Below are 23,302 nucleotides of genomic sequence, written 5' to 3' on the forward strand. Positions count from 1 at the left end.
TCTTTTTATAAAATATATTTTGCTTGGTCATCTTTCTTAATGTTACTCATAAGTAGTGTATTTATAACAGTGTACACTTGACAGAAATCGTCGTAATTTATTATTATGGCATGTCACCTAGCATTTTTCGTTCCTCCTATGTTTTGCTAAGTTTGAAAAGAAGTTAAAAAAAACTTCCTTAATATACAATATAATAACTGAGGGTTTGAGTCTGAGGAACTGTTTTGGATATTAAAAAACTATTTTATTATCATTCATCTGCCTAGGATTATGCATATGATTTTAAATTGTGTTCTTTTAGTTAGAAGTAATTCCTATATAAATGATGGTTTATACAGTTAAGTTACAATAAATGAGAGCACAAATTTGAAAAACAAATAAATAAAAGCTTCACCTCTTTCTAATGATTAAAAGTATTCCTCTTAACCACCTGAAAAACTAATTTTTTTTTTCACAAAATAATAAGGCTCATATATAGTAATGTTGTAATATAACAAGACCCGAGTGTAGAATACAGTTTGAATTATTTTTTAAAAGCGTGGATCATATGTTTTATATCCACTCAATGCTTTCTACATTAAAAATAGAAAATGTTATTCTTGGATTAACATTAAATATGTACATTTTAATTATTAAAATATAACGGTTCTCTTTTTTTACCCACCCTCAAGAATCGACTGTCTACTTTCCAAACAAAAGTCATTGCATCATTGACAACAAACAACAATATATGGCAAGCTGAAATATTGTGGACACTGAGAAGCATCACCTCTAACTACTCCTACAAAAATTGAGAGGATAATTCTAAACTTTTCCAATTAATGTTTCCTGATAGTGCAGTTGCTTGCTCTTATGCTTGTGTGGAGAGAAAAAATTATTCATGGTTAATCATGGTCTTGCCTCGTGTTTCCATCTCCTTTTGGATCAATTATGTAAAAGTTAAAGTTATGTCCTACCATTTGATGAGTCATTAAACAAGTAATTGTAGCTAAAGCAATTGTACAAACTCATCTGAGACTAAATGTCAGTCACAAGTTCTATGGAGATTTCACATCTAGTGTCTTGTCTGAAGCTATAGATAGAGGGCTTGTGGACATTGGATTATGTACTTTACATAATATATACAATGTGAGTTGTATTTAGTTTCACAGTTAGGACCTAGAAAGTACATTACAGGCCTTTTACAGACTTTTTAAGGATATACCTGCTCAATGTGATTATTTTATGCCCATAACAGGCACATCTGTATTCCCACTAAAGTTTTATGCCCACCAGTGGGTAGAGAATGTTCCTGTGGCAACAAGAGCCTTGGATGTACTGCATCATTTTAGTGAGATAACTTGAAAGTGACAGAAGTTTCATCATCCCGAAGTCCAAAACATTTGCCTTAGTCAAAGAAGGATGTGACAATCTGTTCCTTCCTGCAAAGCTGCATTTTTTCACCTTTGTTGCATACCATGTGTCTGGCTATTTGGAGAATTACCAAACAGATGATTCAATGAAACTATTCTTGTCTACTGACTTGGAAAACATGACAAAGAATGTGATGAACAGAATTATCAAACGTGATGTTATCAAACCACTTTCTGACACCCTGAAAGTTGCAAAGTATGAAGTAAAGATGAGGATTTACTTAGGTTTCTAAAGTGAATGTTGACTTTTCATCAATCAGGTTTGTGAAAAGTCTTGTTTTCCAAGAAAGTCAGCAAGAGAGAGATATTTTAGAATTCCAAATGGAGGTAAGGAAGTACATTGTTCATCTGCTGGAGAAGTTATTGGACAAGAATCCTATTAAAGTCAGTTTTGTGTGACATGCTTCTTGCCTCAGTCCATCTAAAATGGCAAAGAATCCAGAAGAACGTAAGAAGAAATTATAAGGAATGTTGTTATACTTTGTTGGGTTAAAGTGATTCCCTGAATGAAAGTGTGATGATGTACAAAGGCAATTCAAGCATTTTTGCAAGATGAAGTCTCTAGCCAGTATAGCTACTTTCTTAATTATGACAGTCATCACATTGGGAAATTACTACTTGATAAATTTTTTGCTGAACAGCTAGAAGAAAGAAAAGTATCTAGAACTATGTTTCATTATCAAACTGATGCTGGTACTTTCACGTGAACAGGTTACTGTTGAAAGATTTTTTTTTGTAAATTGAAATTTCACTGTGGTTAACAAGGAGGTCACATATATCTCTCAGAGGCTAATCCAAGATTTAGTCACAGCAGCTGGAAGAATAGGAAACATACAGATTACCCCAAACAAATGTGCAAGTCTGCTAGGCAAACAAATACAAACAATACTTCATAACCCAAGAGTGCAAAAAACAAGCAAAGAAAAGACCACATGAATAAAAAATTGTGGAATTGAATGAGAAGAGAATGCTGGCTAAAAAGACTAAGCATCTGCAAGAGGAAACAGAGAAAGATCCAGAATAAGCAAAAAAATATTCAAAACCACAAGAATGAACCCATAAATATAAGTGTTTCAGAAAATCTCTGAAACACTGTGCTGTGGAATTAAAAAAGTATTAAAATTTTTTGTGTTTTGTCATGTGTGATTAATAATTTATTCATTTATTTCATTACCTATAAGACTATGCCATTTCATCTTGAAAACTTACCTTTTTTTTGAGTGTTTAATAAATTTGGTCTTAAACTAATTTTCTAACCCTCAGATTGATTTTCACATAATTTTATGTTGCTTAAATAATTATTTTATTGTTTTTGTTGGTTCATTATTTTTAGAGTTTGTATTTTTATATTATTTTTCAAGAAGTTATACTATATATTGCCAGTTCTTTATAGTAAACAGTACCTTGTAATTTTGAGACCTTTAGCGTGTACTATTCAGTATTAGTTCATAGCTTTTAATAAAATTTTGAAAATGTTAACTCAAATTAATATTCTGATAATTATTCATCAAGTGCTGGATCTATAAGTAATATACAGTGTCATAGTAGCAGTCTTTATTACGGTGTGCAATTTCACTCAACTTCCATTTATCATTCAACAAAGAATGTTTTTATTTTGGCAGGACAATGACCCTTTGTTAGCTGGCTCTCCCATTAAACCAGGGCTTTCGATAAAAGAAGGAGATACAGTTGGAGGCTTCCCTGTGAAATTTTTGTTGCTAATGGTATGTGAAATTTAGTACATGTATATGCAGAAAGTATTTAAGTGCCAGCATTATTAAATGTGTTGTAACCTTTAAAATCTTGTCATATCATATTTCTTAATTATAATCTACATGTTGCTTTCATCATGGCTTTTATTTTTATTTAGTGCATAGTGCAGGTTGTTGATAACAGCTACAAATTCTTATAGTATTTTTATAAAATAGGCAAATGAAATTTCTGAACAAGCAGAATTTTTTACCTTTTATGCTTTAATATTTTGAGTTCAGTGTGATGAAATAGATGTTTTTTATCTCACTAAATGTGAAGTTTGTAAGGACACCCATTGGCTAGTTTATCACTGGGTCTTGAAATGTTTTTTAAATGAAAAATATACAAAATTTCTGGCTTCAGTCTACCATAACTGATAGTCTGGGTCTGCTAATTACATACTGAGCTATGATTGGCTCTTATCCTAATAATGCTAGTATGCAGTTTCATATTTATTTGTCACAAGGAATGATACCTAACTCTATCATTGTCAATACTCTAGTGGAAATATATTGTTTCAGACTTATTGTTAGTGTTCCTTTATCAAGATCCTTTTGACCTGGTTCTTCTGTTTGTAATATATTTTTATTGTTATTAGAAAAGTATTGTGCTTGTGTACCAGTGTAATTATTCATTGTGTTAGTATTTGTTAGCTGTTCTCAGGCACATACTATCCCTGTCTGTTATCTTGGTATTCTTTAATTATCATTAGGAATGCACTTTTCCTGTCTTCCATTGTCAATAGATCCTTTAGGTTGGATCAGGATTGCATTATTCATGTCTACCAAGGCACTGATAATATTATTTCATTGTTATTATAAAAATATTGTGATTGATTTATCACTCTTAGTATTCGTTATTTCTCACTAGCCTGCCCACCATTAATAATTTATTCTTATTTATTACTAGGGACCATGTGTACATTAAGTATTATTCTTTCTTTCTTACTAAATGTATAACCACTGTAATTATTTTCACTTGTCACTAGGAACACCCATTTGCTTAAACTTCTCTGTCTTTATTTATTTTTATTTAGCCAATAGGAATATGTCATTCATATCTACCATAGGTACTCTTCCTTAGATGTCATTAAGAATCTCTTTTATGTCTGTTGTCTTCTGTACATAAGCTGTCTGACATTGTGGTTTATTAGATTATTTGTATGGTTACTGTCAAATAGAATGGATACTGATCTTCTTGTATTTTGAAAGGAGGTTATTAACATTTTATTTCAAAAAGTAATTCAATTCATTCATTTGTTCACTGCATATAAATGCTTAAATGGTGAAGAACTTGTTCTTGTGGTGATTTTTTGTTTTGTCAGGGACTAGAATTTCATAAAATAATACCTTGTTTCAAAGTATTGTTTATAACAAGCCAGTTATTCTTCTGTATTAGAACTCTAGGAAAAGCTAAGAAATCCTAGAATTTTCCAAAAAAGGTTGTATATTTTTTTTCTCTCTAGGTGCGACTCACAAAAATTCTTTCTCTAAAGAAACTAAAAATATCAGAATTAAAGAAGATGAACACAGAAGCCGAAAAAATGGTAAGTTTATGTTAAATGGCTTGGATCTATGAATGTTGGAGCTGTGCTGAGTTCTGATATTACTTTGTTTCATAGAAGAGAAGAACAACATTTTATATTGTTTGTCTTTATGTATGTGTGTTTTAAGTAAGATGTCCAGTTTCATGGTTTTGTTTTTATTGCTCTATTTGAAAGTTACCTGATATGCACTTTTTAAAATCACTTTGACTGTCATTTCTTCTTCAAATTTGTGTGGGTGTGTATAGAGAAAGCTTCATAAGTGGGTTAAGTAACCATAATCCCTAGCATTACTTTACAGTTTTCAAACTAAATATTTGCATCCAATCCAAAGTAATATATACATATATATATATTTGTAAGTTTTGGTTTTGAGCGACTACACAATTAGTCTAAATACAAAGTAATATATATGTAGATATATATATATATATATATAGATGTTAATTTTTGGTTCTGATAGACTACACAACTAGTCTACCTACAAAGTTGTGTACATAATTGTTGCTGTATTATTTTCATGTGTAGTTTTATAAAATATAAATAATTATACAATTATATATGGGTACAAAGATTTCAACAAACTGTGTTTAACTACAGTTTATATATAGCAGGATACATGTGTAGTAATTTGATTAAATGCCTGTGTAAAAACAAAGTGAACACTTAACATGGCAGAATTCCTACACAGCAGTTTTTTCTTTTTCTATCAATTACAAAAGTTTTAAGAATTTATTTTTTATAACTAAGGAATGGATCAAATTTTATAAGTGAACATCATCTTTTTTAAAGGTGATGAATTTATATATATATATAAAATAAAGGAAAAAATATTTTTTGCTTCAAAAAGTGTTAAATAAAACCAGAGAAAATTCAGAGAAATCTAACAAATTATTTTTTTACATTGGTGTTTTTAGTGTTCGTATCAACAACCTATTCCTTTAGAATTCCAGAAAAGATATGCATCAATAATTTTGGAATTTGAAAAGATGAACAAGGATTTGAATGAACACCTACTAGAAGTTCAGCAGTTCTGTTTGGAGGTATGCTTAATATGTTGCTTTATATAAAGACTACTGAGCACCTTTAAGGTGTCAAGAGCACACACACACATGCGTGTATAATTTTAAAACTTAAAAAAGAATAATAATTTTAATTCTGTTTCAATAATTCTTCACTCGGAAATATTGTATAACTGATGTTTAATTCTCAAAGAGAAATGAAAAACCAAGGTTCATATTTACATTTATGTGCAACTTCAAGATGTCTTGCCTGCAATAACACATTTATCTATTTTTAGAAATTTTCTACCATTCAAAAGTAATGGTTTGTTATTGCTAAGAACTATCATTGCTCGAGAATATAATTATCCATGCTTTGTTTCTACTGCGATTTTCCTTTCACTGTTTTTATTAGTACAACCTCTCATTCCTACCCCTTATGATCTCGAAGCATATGATCTCAACAACTGCTAATGAACCTCTGCTTTCGAAATTGCAAAAGTGAAATTTTAAATACCATTAGATAAAACAGATTACAAAATACTACATCAGTGTTAAAGTGATGTGAGAAGCAATTTATGGTTTTGTGAGAAAAGGAATTTAATGGGAAATCTGCAAGACCAAACTTTTTTTATAGTTTTTTGTTCCTGAAACTTTTTTGTGTTAAATTATATTTAATTAAAAGCTATGACATTTTTCTTCTCTCACAAGCAATCAGACAAGTTTAGTTAAGTTTATTGAGTGTAGTAGGCAACAGCCAAAGATTCCAATGACTCAACTCCTTATTTACTGAATATTATTGTTAAATTTATAATATTCAAACAATGTGTGTAAATAAAAAAAAATTGTTTTCCAATACAATACCTTACCTCTTCCCACATAATAGCTTTTCTCCATTAATACTGCCCTCTATATGCTCAAAACTTTTACTCATCATAGCCTTGATACTCCCCCACCACCACCACCATGTTTCATATAGTTCAGCTGTGCTATAGCATGTAAATAATCATGTGACAACCCTCAACCAATAGGAGGACAGCACACCCCTCAGGCAGCTAGCTCTCTCTGAATTATAGTATCTTACCCCACTTCTCGATTTGCCACTCAAATGTTTAGACTTATTGCTCACTGCACTTTGCGTTTTCAAATTTTGCTTAACTATTTCAGCACAGGCTCAGGGACTGATCTCGTAAACATTTTGTGCTTGTTATAGTTTTCATGCAATAACTTTTAAATTAGTAAGCGTATCTTCACAAAATTTTGCAGATTATCAGTGAACATTACAAGACTTTCGTATGCAAAATATCAGATTTTTTAATTATTTTTCTCATGTTTTTTTCTTTTGGAATGTTGACAATCCAACAGGCAAAGTAATTTTAAATTTATGATTAAAAATACTTTTATACACCTCCAGATAATTATTAAATGTATTTTTGAAAAAAAACTTTATATTTTGTTTGTTATTTTCACTATAGATTCTCTGTACGGGTTCAGTCTATTTGATCAACTTCTTAATCACCATAAAAAATTAGGAAATAAATATAATTTATGCTTTTTTTCATTCTAGAATGACTACAGATTATAATATGAAAACACAAATGTTTAGTCTAAATAGCTTAAATCTCATAATATTATACATTTATATATATTTATTATTTTTATTATATTGACCTTTCAGCCATGCCTGGCTAACATTACAGAAGTTGCAATGACACGGTGCACATGCATTCATGTTACTGTATCCAAGAATATAAAACTTGCCATTACAAAGTGACCTGTCTTGGCTAATTACTAAGTTACTAATTACAAATAAATTCTTATAACATAGAACAGTAAATTTTTCTATTTGCTGAGATATAACTACATTTACTGACTCAAACAGTGGCCCTGCCCACCTATTTCCATTTTTGGAAACACTTGCTTATGTACACTTACATCTGTCTATGACGTGTGAATAACCAATCGAAAGTTCAGAATGGCTATTGGCTTTCTCAGTCATTTTGAAATATACAGATACAGAACTTTTTCTTCTTATACAAGATTCCAAGTACTATGTTAAGACTTTAGTGAGCTCGAAATTTCATATTTTTTAAGACTACAATACATCTTAGTTAATAAGCTTGATAAATTATAGTAGAATTCTATGGTATTGATATAGTAATTTATTGGTTATTTCAAAATGTATATATGTATAATCTAAATAACTATTTCGTTTCACATCCTCCACGTGCAAAAATGGATAAGGCTTAGCAACCTATAGCAAGCAGGAAATGAGTACAAAGTTTGTAACTAAAAGAGATAATTTTTTTCTATACTTTTTCAACTCATACAGAACAGCTTTGAGATTACCAAAGTTGAAAGTTCAATACAAAACACTATGTTCCAGACTATTAACAAATTTAATCCTATCAACATTGGTCACTCAAAGACCATGTCATCACATTTGTTGACTCACATTCAAAAGTTTATTCAACTACTATTTTAATAGTTTATGTCAATAAATTTGGTATCAAACTGCAGATTATAACTCAAATTTCAGTATTATACATTAGTTAATTTCCTAATTTAAAAGTAAATATTAAAAAAACACACCTAAATATCAATTTTTGTGTGTTATGTGGTATATTGAATGCAGCATTGGTTCAAATTAGGGATGTTTGTGATACCCAAATACAAAGTATATAGTTTCTTACGAGTTAGGAACTCAAATTATTTATATTGACAAACTAGAATATAAAATAAGAACCTCCTATCTTTATTTTAGGAATTTTTTTTTCTTTTGTCTTGAGTTATTTACCCATTTCAAATTTCAGTTATGAATTCACAGTTTATTGTTACAACTTCTTCAAGTGCTACTACTACATTAGATCAACCACCTGTGACCACAGGTGTGCCGTTATCAGCAGAGGAGGTTTTGGTACTCATTCTGTGTGAAATGAAGTCATTCATGTAGACTGATGATTCTTCCAACTTTCAACCAATTCTTCCCTCCCCCTTCCTTTGCTGTGCAATCTCATGCAGATGTATTTGGTGCACCTAGACTTTCATCAGATTTTCTACACTTGGTCATTAACATGTCCATCACACACACACACTTCAGATGCCTATTATCAGGTATCGAATCCTTTTTTGAATTCTCAACAGTTGGATTCCTTAATCCAAGTTTCGGGCTTGGACCCGGATTCTTTAGTTCATTTTTCACATGCTCTTTATTACTGCCTTCATTTATCCTTAACCTACCTCCGATATTCCACCTCTACCATTCACCTTTCATCCAAGAACATTCATTGTTCCCCTAAGGGGTTTCGGGGGATGGTCGTTCCTTATCGTTGTCTGTGTTTGTCTTCCTCTGCTCTCTCCTTTCATACTTGGCTCCTGTGGTGTTGGGATTTGTTGAGCAGAGATGCCCTTCTGCACTTGCCCCTCTCATCGTTAAGAGAATTATGCATAGCTCCTTTTTCTGCATCAGTCCATATTTGGGAGTGACCCTGAGTCCTTGGGGTCTTGTTTGGAGTCAGCTCATCTCTACTCTTCCTTATCCTCCCTTAATATTTGTCTATACCAATCTTCCCTAGTTCTGTTCCTGTTTCCCTTCCACCTCCTATCCAGTTCTTTCTACTTGAGTTTCTGAGCTATGTCATCATATTTTTTGCTCCTGACTCATCCAACATACACAGTTTCGATAACTGTACGTTAGGTACAGGACCTGTGGGGGCCAGGCTGTACAATTTTGTCCCCAATTGGAAGAATTTCACCACAGATCCTTGGGTGCTACAAGTCTTATCAGAAGGAATTTTATTATCAATGACCTTGGAGACAGTAATTAAAAATAATAATTAAACTACTATCCTACTTTTAAATATTCTCTTCTAACTATTTGAATTTCCTACTTACATAAATGAAACTTATCAATCTATAAAACTAACCACAAACCTGTTCTTTATATTCATGTACATCACAAATTTCTAACTCAAATAGTTCAAAATAAGTGATTTCTGAAATTGATAGTGCCAAACATGATAAACTTCCACTAATTTATCTTTTCAGAATTTTGAACTTTTGAAGTCATAAAAACATACACGTATCACATAAAATCCACAAGTCCTAAATAGATTGTCCTTCTCACAATCTATTTGCCATTTTCTCCTTACACATATCTAAACTTTTTGGTTAGGATGTCATATCACGTGATCAAATAATCCAAAAGAAGCTGGGTTTCCCTCTCCTTGTACCTTACATGTAAATTAGAATTAATTGGTTCCCCAGGCCATTTGTGTATTTCTCTGAAAATTACTCCTACTCTCTATACACATAGATGTTTTCTGATAATTTGATACTTAGCACTACCCAGTGTTCGTCATTTTGTCTTACTATAAGAATAATGTTATAATTAATTCTAATTGGGTGTGAGTTGGCATCATACCTAAACAATAAAATTCAAGAGACATTGCAACTAAATGACAGATGGTATGTAACATATAAACAAAAAAATAATAAGTAAAAAATTAAAGAATACCACCTCATAAAATATTTTAGAGCATGAAAATACTTTTAGGCAATTATTAGCCTAAAATGTTGAGCACTGGAACATTGCTATAGTAAGACAAATTTAGTTCCCCAAAAAATCCAAATTATAAGTCACAAACACTTCACATATAAATGCTTCTATGCATATACAAATTTTTATCATGATGATTCTGCTCATTTTTTGTGCAGCTTCTTGGAGAAGAAACTGAGTGTGGCAGAAGGCTACTATCCATGATGAAACTAGAAGAAGCCAGTCGTCCATGTAATGATGTAACCAAAGCCCCTGGGAGTGGATCCATCTGGCAAATACTTTGTCCACTTCACAAAAAATGTATGGGTCCAAAAAGAGGCCAAAAGGAAGAGCTTGGAATTGATAGATCCAATCCTTGTGAACAAATCAAAGAAACTGACAAGAGCCTGAGGATGTGGAGGTAAGCATCAGATATGTCGAACTTTGTACTCCACAAACCTGGAGAAAACACCCATCAAAAGAGACAGAAATGACTCCATGGTGAAACAAGAAATGTCTAAAAATTGGTAAAGATTGGAAAGATCAATGATAGATTGCCAGTCCTGAAATGCCTCTGACAAATGCTGGCAGAATATGGGACCTCCTGGGGGAGAAAAGGGAAAGAAGACAAGGAAGGAGAAGTGCAAAAATAAAGAGAGAGCTGCATCAAATAAAATTTGTTTGAGGAATTTGTGAATTATAAATTTGACTTACAAGGTATTGAGCTTGTCTTGTTGGTAGACCAGTAATAAAATTATTTAATCTAACAGGTACTCACAATTTTTTTAAACTAAAATCTAACAGGTTTTTTTTTTTCTTCAAAACAAAGTTCCTTTGCAAAGTAAGTTTAAAACTGTTTTTTCATTTATGCATCTTCTTTCGTTTCTTGATTCCTAAATATTAAACATTCTCTTTTGTCCTGTTACTGTGCAAGCATATTAAGTTTGAACATATACATTTAATGTAGTTACTGTGTTTAAAGGTTCGTTTACTGTGTTGATGCATTTATCATTTTAAAAGATATAATATTATATCCCATGACAACAGGGATAGCCCAGAAATTATAAGTAGTAGCAGTTTATTTAAAAAATTGTGATATTAGGTATTGAAAGTTAAAAGTACATCTATATTCTTTTGTTCATTAATAGATTGCCCCAGAACAAGGTCTTCAGCCTGTAGTTCAACCAGACATGGTTAGACAAAAATGTTTACAAGAAGCTAAAGATATTGTGAAAAAGTGGAACAACACAGGACAAAATACCCAATTAGTAAGGAATGAAAAAATACTGGACCTTGTTGCCAATCTAACCTCTTTAATGTTGCAAGTAAAAGTAAGTGCTGTAATTACTAAAATATTTCATTTCTTAGCACATCATGGTATCCACATGCTTAGTTAGCACTTACATGAATTCCTGAACATGGTAAATTTTAACTACTTTCTTAACATTTACAGTTAAGCAAAATTTTCTAATGATTTCTTTGTTTTAAAAGGTACTTAAAACTAATTCCAGAAGCTTTCATAAGCCTTCATTTTTTGATCAGATGGTACTTATTTCAGAATTGTTTTCAGTATTTTCTTTCTTGAATATATATTCTGGTTCAATAACATGTATTTTAGAAGTTTCACATTTTCTTTTGTTTGGTGATGAAATGATACTTCTTTCAGAAGTTTAAGTTTTTCTTACCTCAAATTCAGATTATATATCCTTTACTTCAGAAACATTTACATATTTTCTCCTAGTATACTCTTGTCCAATGACAATTTTTCAACTTTTACTACATATTCTGAGATTATGCTAATTTTACAAGCTTTGAGGTTTTCTCAAATTTGCTTCATAATCCTTTCCAAGTTTTATGTTATTGTCAAATGCTATTTATTTTTGAAGCTTTCCATATTTTGTTAGTATATTCTTTTGTAAGATCAAACATATTTCAAATGTGTTTTTAGGTTTGTTATCATGTAAATGACACGGTTCATTAATTTCCATTTTGCCATTTTATTTTAAAATTGCATCATAGAAATATTTTCTTTATTTTATTAATCAGGCATATAAGAAAGAATTATAAAGAAATTTACTTTTCACGTCATTTATTTGCTAGTTTAGCAACATAGTCTTCAGCCAAATAGTACATGTATCTGTGTAAAATTTAATGTTTATGATAGAGCATATTAGTATGTATTGTTGGTGGTTAATTTCATGACTGGAATACATTATTCAATCAGTCAAGATATCACTAACTTGTATTCATTATTATAAAGTATATCAGTGTGTGTGTGTGTATATATATATATTTACTGTATTTATACTGTATAAATTTCTGAATTTTTTTGTTTCAGAATCTTGCTGAAAATGATCTGAATTCTTTTGAATTGAAGTCACTTTCAGACTCATTATCAGAAATACAAACTGGTATCGAACCACAGAACATTAGGTACTAACATATTCTTAAGATTAAATCAAATTTACTCTGTTTCAAGGTCACTTTGCAACATTATCTATGATTGTGTTGTTGTTTTTTTGTTTTATATTTGAAAAGTATGTTCCACATATGTTTTTATGCACTTTTACCAAATGTAAAAGCAGTAGATTGGATTCTTTCACGTCTTTTATGCATTTATACCAAAATGTCTTTTGTGCCAGCCTTGTATGTTCACAACCTTAGTCAGATAGACTTGAGTTTACTCACCATGTGGTCTTAAAAGCTAAATGGGGAGAAAAAGAATAAAACATAAATATAAGAGAAAAACTAATCAAATATAGCTTTTTTTATGAAACATATTTTGGGATTAGTTTTCTTAAAATTATGACTTACAAAAATGTTTAATTAAATCTTATGAAACACCCTTTTCAGATGTATATTTTCTAAGGCAAGTTAGTGTGATTTTATTTCTTAAAGAAAAATATCTTTACATTTCAGTTATTAGTATTTTAAATGCTTCCTTAAAAGCCAAAGGTTATTGTAATTGAAAAAAAAAACAACTTTGATTTTGTGGTATTAAATGTTCATTAGCAATGGGCATTTTTAATGTCCTACTGCTATTGCTCTTAATAGTTGTTGTATTTTCCTCTGAAATTTTACAATATGTTAATTTTAATTCTCTAGTGTATTCCAGAACGAGGTGGAAATTCACATCAATCATATCCAAGAAGGTTTGAGTCAGATGGGTAACTTACATGCATTTGCAAACCACAATATTCCTGTTTGAGAAGATAATAGATATCAACGAGTTTCTTTTAATGGAAAGAATTTTTGATTTTAAGTATTATTTATTTGGTCATTTTTAACTTCATAAAAGAATAATATAGAATGTAGAATGTAATATGAGCACAAAAAGTTAAAATTTTTAGCATTGAAAACTTTATAGACGTTACATTTTTGAGGGAATCTCGTGACACAATAAATCGTTTTTCACTTTGATATAAATTATACATATTTTAAAAATATGAAACTTGATTTTTGTTATGTGTTGTTTTAAACATATTTGTGGAATTAACGTGTAAAGCATTTTTATTTTAGAATTGCTTCTAGATAAAATGAATTAGCAATACAAATGTGTGTTATATCTTTTTGATTTTTGTATCATAATTATTAGGAGTTCTGTTGTATAATGCAAACAGGATTATTTTAATTTCTATTGAGAATTCAATGCATTTTGCTGTTTAAATGAAATAAGTAGAACCTTTACTACAAGTTAATTTTTTTGTAAATTTGTATAAAATGTCCCTAAGGTATTCAAAGTAAATTAAATTTTTTTTAATGTGTATCTGAAGTTGCATAATATATTTCTATAATTTGAGTTTTTATTCATGTTGTTTATTCTTTAAGTTAGAATTTGATTTTAAACCTATCTTCATAAAGTAACATTCAAGAATATTAAACTAACTTCTGACCAGAGCTTCAAGAATATTGCTCTGAATTGTTTTAATTTCACTATATGTACTTTGAGCTGCCCAAAATATATATAAACGTGTCACATGGGATTATCCTAAACCTTAAGTAACCTTATGTGAAATGTTTCATTTGTAACATAATGGTTGAAAGGTGCTGATATTGAGAAGAAGCACTAAAGTATTTAAAGTATACAACCACACAGGAATTATGTAGTTCATACAGCACACATACATTTTTGTAATAAGTATTGAGAAAGAGAGATTTATTATAACCCATGCTTTTGAAGTGATTGAGAGCCTTCTTTATAATAATAAAAGCTCAAGTGATTGAAATTTGAAACATTTTATATGTTGTTTCTACAAGATACTGTAACTACAGGCAGTGAGCTATTTATCAGACTGAAAAATTGTACATAATAAACTCTCTTCTTTTGTTTCTGTAATACAAGACCATAAGTGTACTATCAACGTTATAGGTATTATGGAGTTAAAGAAAGAAACTTAGAGAAGTTCTTATTGTTTAATAATTGGCTGAAGGAGACCCTGTGGTTAGCTGCCAGACTATGGTGCTGTTGTTCATATCCCATTACCATAAAGTGCACTCTGTACTTAGGGGACAGGTGTATATTACAAGTAACAGAAAAATCCCACCTATTGATCTGACAAGAATTGAAGATGAGTGGTGTTGACAACTGCTTCCCCCTTATTCTATCATTTCAAAATTAAGGACAGCTGGTGGAGATATTCCTTATGTAGCTTTGTGCAAAATTCAACAAACAAGCAAATAATTCTTGTCTAGAACAATCACACTGTTATCAGTCTAGATTAATTTTAGTAAGATTTGAATCGTTTTACATTCATAAAAGGCAAAGCTTGTCATTGAATTTTAATATTTTAGTGTTTTTTTTCAGAGAAACATCTAATTCACAGCAACTTCATCTTTTGGTAACAATAGTAAATTGTTTTATGTTGAGTATCTTAATACATATCTATTATCAAAATTAATCTGATTAGTTGAATATACTTCTTATTTGTGTTATCTTCAATTTAAGAAATAAAATGGAAAAAACACCAATAAATCAATAACAGTTTATTAAAACAAAATGCTCAGAGTTTGATATGTTGCTGTTTCAGCTATCAGTAATTTAGACATCATCAAGCTGAGTGTGAGTTGTGAGACAACGAGATAAATATGTTTAAAAAATCACGTGAAACAACGTCACTGTTAAAAATTATGTGATAAAATCTCGTGTCTGACGTCATAAACCACATTTATGTAACAGGTCGTCAAACTAATATCCTTAGAACATCATACAAATGTAAGGTCTATAAACCAGCTTACAAAAGTAGGATCATTAAAAGAACATATAAAGGTAAGATCGCTGAAACTACTTGTTAACAAATATATTCCAAATAAAATTGAAGCATTGAATAGTCTGGACCTTCATTTTATTTGAATTTTATATTTAATTGATATTAATTTCCGATCTCAGCAAGCTATGTCCTTGTAGTTAAACTAAAAATCAACCCGTAAATCTACATAGCAATAAGATATACTTTACTTACGTTTCTATTTACAAAGATTAGAATCAGTTGTTTGACGACCGTAATCCCAATAATATCTCGCAATGTTCGGCCATCTTAGAAGATCGGTTCCAAATACATATAGTAAGCTAACAACGCAAACAATTTGTAATAAAAGTATAACAATAATAAAATTAAAAGTAATAATATTCGATATGTTAAGTAGTCTAATCAATACTATTAATGAGAATAATAAATAATATAGTATATCTTACATCAGCATTTTCCAAACTTTTGTCATCCATGCCTCCCCTTTAATAAATGTGGTATTTGTGAGTTAAGTGACGAGACGTAATACATGGACGGGCATTAAAATGCTATATATGTTGTAATAGTTACTTATTATTTTCATTAGTTAAAAATATATCAAAATGCTTAATTAAGCACTATTGACTCTACCCTCGTCGTTCGCGTCCCCCTGGAGGGAGGGGGCGTGCCACACACTTTGGGAAACGTTGCCTTAGGTAGAGAACACAGAAACACTAACTTTTAGCTAGTGTTATAGAAGTACATTTCTTTTTTTGAAGAAACATAAGCTAGTATAACGTGCCTGTTTTTTCTCCAATTCTCCCTAATACGTCTTTTTTAACCAATGAAACATTAAGCCACTCCCACTGTCTAATAAGAACGCGGTAGCTGGGGTTACGGCACATGCCGAGGAAGATGTGTTGGTGCTGCCCGCATTTTCGTAAAATTTTTATTATTATTATTAAATTTTTGACTCGTGTTTTCAGTTTCTACTGCTACATTTTATTCCTTATAACATTCGCTTGGTGTGGTCTGTGCATTCGAATATGAAATGAACAAAATTATGACTATTATGTATATACATATTAAAAACACATTAAAATAAAATATACAACCAACCCACGTTTTCAGCACCCCAGTGTGATATTTGTTCCCACATTTCTGTTAACTAACGTTAGAGAAGAATGACATCTGTGACGGACTTATGATGATGACGTGTCAATGTTTATTAAACCCTGACGAGTTAATAGCACTAACTTACCTACAGTACAACCAAAAGCTGATTTTTATGATAATACAAAATATACATGAAAATATAACAATGTTAAAAACAAAGAAAAAATATACCATATGGTATGTTTAACACTATCACTCCAACGTTAACTAACCACTGACACTTAAACACTTAGTGGTGACTACAGGAAATAATAAATAACATAAATTTTCTGTTCAAGCCGGAAAGGGAACACCATAAACCTCTAAAAATTTCAATAGAAATAAGACTTGGAAAGTTACAACAGTCGTTAATATGGCAAAAAAGTAATTATCAAAAACTAATTTAACTAAATTTGATTTATTTCCTACACAGGGGTAAATCTGAAGGCTAAAAATCGGGTTACGATGCCCGTGGTGGGCACATCTCATATTGTGTAGCTTTGTATTTAATAACAAATCCTTACATTAACTTCAATATAGTTATTTAAATGAAAAATAATTATGTTCATCCAATAGTATATAACTATTAGTATTAACTACGTGTTCTGCTATAATAAATTTTTTTAACTACTAGGTTATGTTCATTCAACCGAGATTTTTTCTTTGACCCACATGAACACAATTACATTTGCGATCTAACTTATAACCTCTCGAAGTAGATTCCTGAATGTGGTGAGGGGACCTCCCAGGGAAGGTTCTGTATTTTCTCCTCTGGGATTTGTACATCCACCCACGTGCTTGGCGACCCGTGAAGAGGAGGAAAGGATTTTGGTGGTTGAGTGGTGTATGGGGCACTGCAACACACCACTTTGGCCTCGAATTCCTGTAGACGGATAGCCCCCTAGGGCAATCAGCTGGTCCTGTTTGGCTAGGGTCAACTGAGTATCAGTGTTGGGCGATCTCAATGGGTGTTGTGGATATTGTGTCTGATGTTGGTGTTTGGGTATAGTGCTCACAAAACCCTGGCATTGCTGCAGTGTCCTTGTTTTGCAATATAGTGCCGCCCCTCGTAGGACCCCATGGTGAGGGGGGTCAGTGGGCACTGAATCTTTCTCTTTATGGATCCCCCAAATCCAAATAAAAATAAAACAGTAAAACTCCACTCATTGGTTAAAGATCTTGAAGACACTGATAATCAATCTTCACCTCATCTTGCTCCTGTACCTCGTTTTCTGATATTGCATTCATTGTCAGATAAACCTTTAGGGCAAATGTCTCCCTTTTTCATTCAGAAGGTATTAGAGGGGCTTGCTGGCTCTCCAAAATCAGTAAGGAAGCTACATTCTGGGGACATCTTGGTGGAAACATCTACACCAAAACACAATGAACTCCTCTTGAATTCGAAGGCCATTGAGGTTCCCCCCATGCAACTTTGAATTCCTCACAAAGAGGTATTATTTAGAGGAATTTGAAGAACATCCCTGAGTCGGAGATTCTCGCTGGTTTTTCCAGCCAAGGAATTTCTGCAGTATGACGTATCTCCACTCGTAAAGACGGAATTATGCTGCCTACCAATGTTCTCATTTTGACATTTATATCACTGCTGTCGAGGCAGGTTATTTGAACTGTAAGGTACGGCCATATATTCTCAACCCTCTCAGATGTTTCCAGTGTCAGCGGTTTAGTCATTCAAAGGCATTCTGTCGTGGTTCTGTGATGTGTGCTCTTTGTGGTGGCAAGGACCACGATGCCTACGAGTGTGAACTAGACCCTCACTGTGTTCATTGTAGTGGTTCCCACCCCTCTTACTATAGATCTTGCCCTAAATGGGTGGAGGAGAAAGAGGTACAACGTTTAAAGACTGTTAACATTACTTATAATGAGGCTCGGAAGTTATTGTCTCCTACTCCATCTCGGACATATGCCACTGCACTATGCTCCACTGCTATAGTGGGAGTGCAAATGGACCTTTCTGTGCCTCCGTTAGAGTCTTTTTCACATCATGTGAAGAGTCTTTTGACCTCAATGGATAATCGAGTCGATAAGTCCACATCTACTCCTGTCTCTGTTCCCACCGTTACTTCCAGTGACTGCCTGGGTCCACCTCCTATGGCCCCAGCCTCCAGTGTCTGCTTGGGTCCACCTTATTTGACCCCGAAATACAGAACAATCATTTGCTCATGCCCTCATTCGCTGGAATTTAAGTCTTATTACAGAGGTCTGCTCACTCGACCAAGGTCAGGATCCATGAAGGTCGATAGACCTCCTAGTAAAGAAAAATGGCATGGTCCTAAACAGAAGGGTTCTTTGCCATGTTCTCTTCCACCTACGTAAAAATGGCCGCCTTGATCAATTCCTATCATCCCATGTGTCTTTCCTTACAGGAAACATTTGTGAAACCTGCTGATACAGTTATCTTTTGGCAGTTTTCTTTATACTGGAATGACAGAATATGTGATGGATGAGTGCATGGAGGGATGACACTGCTGGTCGACCAACACTTGCCCACCTTGTCTATGTCACTTGATACACCCTTGGAGGCCATAGCCATCCGTGTTTCCTTGGGTTGTACCATCATTGTTTGTTCTCTTTACCTGTCTCCTAGAGAGACTTATGATCAATCAGACCTTGATGCTTTCATTGAACAGTTGCCATCTCCTTTTTTACTCCTGGGATACTTTAATGGACACAATCCCCTCTGTAGTGTTGCTGATATTGATGGGAGGGGTCGTTCTGTAGAGTGTATGCTCATGGATCACAACCTTCCTCTCTTCAATACTGGTTCTTATATATATTTTCATGCACCTAGTCAGTCTTTTACTGCCATTGATCTGTCCCCTTCACTTTTCTCCTGCTTTTCCTGGAGGGTTGACAGTGACCCACGGGGCAGTGATCATTTTCCTATCATTTTGAGGGAGAGATTGCCCATGGTTGATGCCACCCAACCCGAATGTCACACTGTTCTCTTGGAACTTGATCCTGCCATCATCAGTCTGCCAACAATCGACGACTGTGTGGTAGCAGTGACTGACTGTATAATCCAGGCAACTGCTCACTCTATTCCTAAGACCTTCACACGTTTTCCACGGTTTGCCTGGAGACACAGAAGGCTCAAAAATGGACCTGGGATACCTTTCACAGGCATCCCACTCTTTCGAACTGCATTGCTTTCCAGTGGGCCTGTGCCCATACTCGGCAGGTCAAATGTCAATACCAAATTTACAACTAGCATCTCTTCTACCACCAGTTCCAAAGTAATGTGGGACAAGATTCGGAAGGTCAATGTATGGTATGCCTTCCATCCCCTTTCCATCTTGCTCTCCAATGGCCAGGCTATTCCAAGTCCTTGTGGGTTTGACTCTTTCCTGTTCTTTTCCACAGGAACTTGGAGTCCTTAGGGCTGTGTTTTGTGTGTTACACTTTTTAGTATCAAAATTAATGCTATCACTACACAACTTTCTCCTACTGTTGCAAACGGTCTCTATGCCTACGACTTCCACATCTCGTGTTGGTCATCGAACATTAGGTGTATTGAGCAGCAGCTTCAAACAGTCCTCAATCACTTTTTGAAGTGGACCACGGCAAACAGTTTTACATTTTCTTTTTCTAAAACCATTTGCATGCATTTTGGCCAACAACAGGGTCTGCACACCAATCCCAAGTTCCATCTCACTGATGGTTCGAAATCCGGTGACTCTCTAGGCACTGCCATAGTTTGCTGTGGCTCGGTAGTTGCTGGCAGGATCCCCTCTACAGTTTCTGTGTTCACTTCCGAGTTGTATGCTTCCTTGGCTCATGTAGCAGCTATGCAGTACAGCGATTTAACTATTTACACTGATTCTCTTAGCTCTCTACTGGCCCTGGATTCGTTTAACGTTAGTTCTCACCCTGTTCTCGTCGATATTCAACAAGTACTGGCCCATTTTTCTCTCTCTTCTGTTTCCATCCAGTTTTTCTGGATACCTGGCCATGTCGGCATTCTCGGGAACGAGCTCGCTGATACCGCAGCTAAGCACGTCTGCTTTGGCGCCGTCACGGCCGTGCCTGTCCTATACGTGGACTACGGTCTTGTATTCAAGGCGCGCTTCTCGCCAGTTGGCAGTCGACTCAGGTTGAGCAACTAATAACAAGCTTTTCCAGGTCAAACCTTCTGTTGCTCTGTCGCTGTCTTGTTTCCTTAAGGATCGGAAGGAGGAAGTTGTCCTGGCAAGGCTACGCATTGGTCACAGTTTTTAACTCATCGTTTTCTTTTACCTGGTACTGACCAACCAATGTGTAGCCTTTATGACACTGAAGTCACAATACCTCACATTTTACTGTCGTTACGATCGTGAGCGGCGGCACCATTTTGGATATCTCTTTTCTACAAGTTTACCCCTGACGTTGGACGGTGTCATTGGCAATGGTGACACTGTCCAACTTGATTGCATGTTAAATTTTTCAAGAACAATTGGCCTCTTTAATTCTATTTCAATTTTTTATCTGAATTTTGTACATAATTTAGTTTTAGCTCAATTTATTTTTACATTTTACGACAATTTTACTTTCATTGTTTTTACCGGTTGTTTGGCGCAGATAACTTAGTTGCTTTGCGCCAAAAAACTCCAAACAATAACAATCTATTTTGTAAATTCCACTTTTATCCCATATTTGACAGATTATCGGGAAAAATACCACTCATTTGAACAACCTTAAATATAATTCTTTTAATTCCTTCTCTCTTACTATTGAAAGTGTAGTACTATTAGATATATGAATTTTGCAAGCAATTTTGTAAAATGTGTATTAGTGAAAAGTGTTCGTATCCTTTATTGCTACATATTTAATATAATTCACTTTTTTATTATAGAAATCATTATCTGTAGAGATACGAAAGGCTGTGTAAATTTACTGTGAAAAGTCCCACTTTTTTAGTGTCGGGATGACAATTTCTGTGTTAATGCAAACAATTTACAGAATACTAAAGCTTTCAAAGAATAACAAATAATTTATTGTCAATAGATTTATTATTCTCCCTTTCAATATATTTTTTTTTCTGTAAAATATATTTTCAACTGTTCTAGAAATTCATTTAACCTGCCTTTACCCTGACTTGTTATTGGCAAATCTCAACCAACTTTTGAAAATTTTAGCATGGCTGAATTGTAGTACAGATATAATCTAGTAACACATATTTACCTGTGGAAAGTTTTGACAATTCGTATATGTACGTTTAGAATATACAATAATGATTATAAAAGTGATATGTCCCATGTTTTTTACTTTCAACCAACTTTGTGCTTATATGGGGTCACATTTCTGGTTTTTGGACGATCCAATATATGTAGTGTTTTCTCGTTTCATTGTTTAGTTTTCCCGATAAATATAGCAGTAAAATAACATGTGAATGTAACGTCAGAATATAATAGATTTTTATCACTGATTATTGCTTATAGGGTTTATTCTGAGGCCTTTTATTTGAATATTTTAATGTAACAAGTACTGAACTACTAAAATGTTATAAACTGTAAGAAAATCAAATTAATCTCATTTTTAGGTGGCATGCTCATATTTTTCACTGTTATTTCTAATGTGAAAAAGAAAAAGTCTCGTGTTTAGAGTTCATGTATTTGAATGTCACAAAAATATATTTCATATATTCTTCTACAGGAATTCAATAAAAATTGAAGTCACAATTTAAATTATCTTGTTCTCATCCGAACGCTTACAGAAACAACTTTTTCTTGTGTTCATGATGTCAGCAAAACACGTATGTTCAATAAGTCTGGATACGAAATGATAAAAACCCTATAACCCGAGTGCTTTCGAAGGGTGGACCTTTCTTCTTCAATGGGAAACTGGGTTCCCAACTTTCTCTTGTGATTATTGCTGTGAACATTAAGACTATTCTTAAATTCCTCCTAAGTTTGCAGCTATTCACTGTGCTTTATGTTTTTTCTTAGTGAAGTAGGTATCTTAGACGTTTTTCTGTACCTAGGGTGTAATAAATTAGGAACTCCAGCCAGAAATAACCACTTGACTAGATGATTTGTATTCATAATAGATTGAATAATGATATAGATTTTTTAAAGACATTTCATGTAGCGAGAGGAGAGAGGTTAAAAAAGTAGATATACTTAAAATAAGTTTTATAATAATAGGACATTACCCAGGTCGTATATGTGTATAACATTGCTCTTCGACAATAGCATTCATAGATATTCTATAAAGTGAGTAGATCAGGAGATCATACTGAACCCCCACACAGTATGATCCCTTCCACCTGATCTTTTACAATTAATAATATCTCGATCAATTATTGCAACAAAAGGAAAACAAACAGTTGGAGAAACACAAGCATTACTCGGAAAAAATCACACTAAGTTGGCCCTGTTGTATAATTCTGGCTAGCCGGGCTCGAATTCGTGTGATCTCATGAAACATTCCTGCATTTTAAGCTCTTATTGCTGTCAGGATTTTATGTATATGGGGCTGGTATTCTTCTACAGTAGGTGACTGTGACTTGTTGGCGATAAATTCGAACAATAAACGGACAGCACACAATCCACTTGTTTTAAAATAATATATTCAAAACAATTCAAACGTATGTACAAAAATTATTTACACTATATCATATTTGTATCGAAAAATCTAAATAGTTCTCTTTCTTGTCAAAAGACCACTCAGGCTGATTCAAT

At 33.0% G+C, this 23,302-nt stretch overlaps 1 protein-coding gene across 1 annotated transcript in view; it reads left to right on the top strand.

The window, feature by feature from the left end:
* The window catches only part of LOC106471867 (protein lin-9 homolog), a 53,820-nt gene extending 39,490 nt beyond the window's left edge, over positions 1-14,330 (top strand). Inside the window, exons 10-15 of the mRNA XM_013932491.2 lie at positions 3,035-3,136; positions 4,630-4,710; positions 5,625-5,750; positions 11,394-11,576; positions 12,584-12,678; positions 13,351-14,330. Coding sequence (XP_013787945.1) covers positions 3,035-3,136; positions 4,630-4,710; positions 5,625-5,750; positions 11,394-11,576; positions 12,584-12,678; positions 13,351-13,453 — 690 coding nt within the window. The 3' untranslated portion in view covers positions 13,454-14,330. The remainder of the gene's footprint in view (positions 1-3,034; positions 3,137-4,629; positions 4,711-5,624; positions 5,751-11,393; positions 11,577-12,583; positions 12,679-13,350) is intronic.
* Positions 14,331-23,302: the final 8,972 nt, after the last annotated feature.

This window comes from Limulus polyphemus, unplaced genomic scaffold (assembly GCF_000517525.1).
Source record: "Limulus polyphemus unplaced genomic scaffold, Limulus_polyphemus-2.1.2 Scaffold4922, whole genome shotgun sequence".
Taxonomy (NCBI): domain Eukaryota; kingdom Metazoa; phylum Arthropoda; class Merostomata; order Xiphosura; family Limulidae; genus Limulus; species Limulus polyphemus.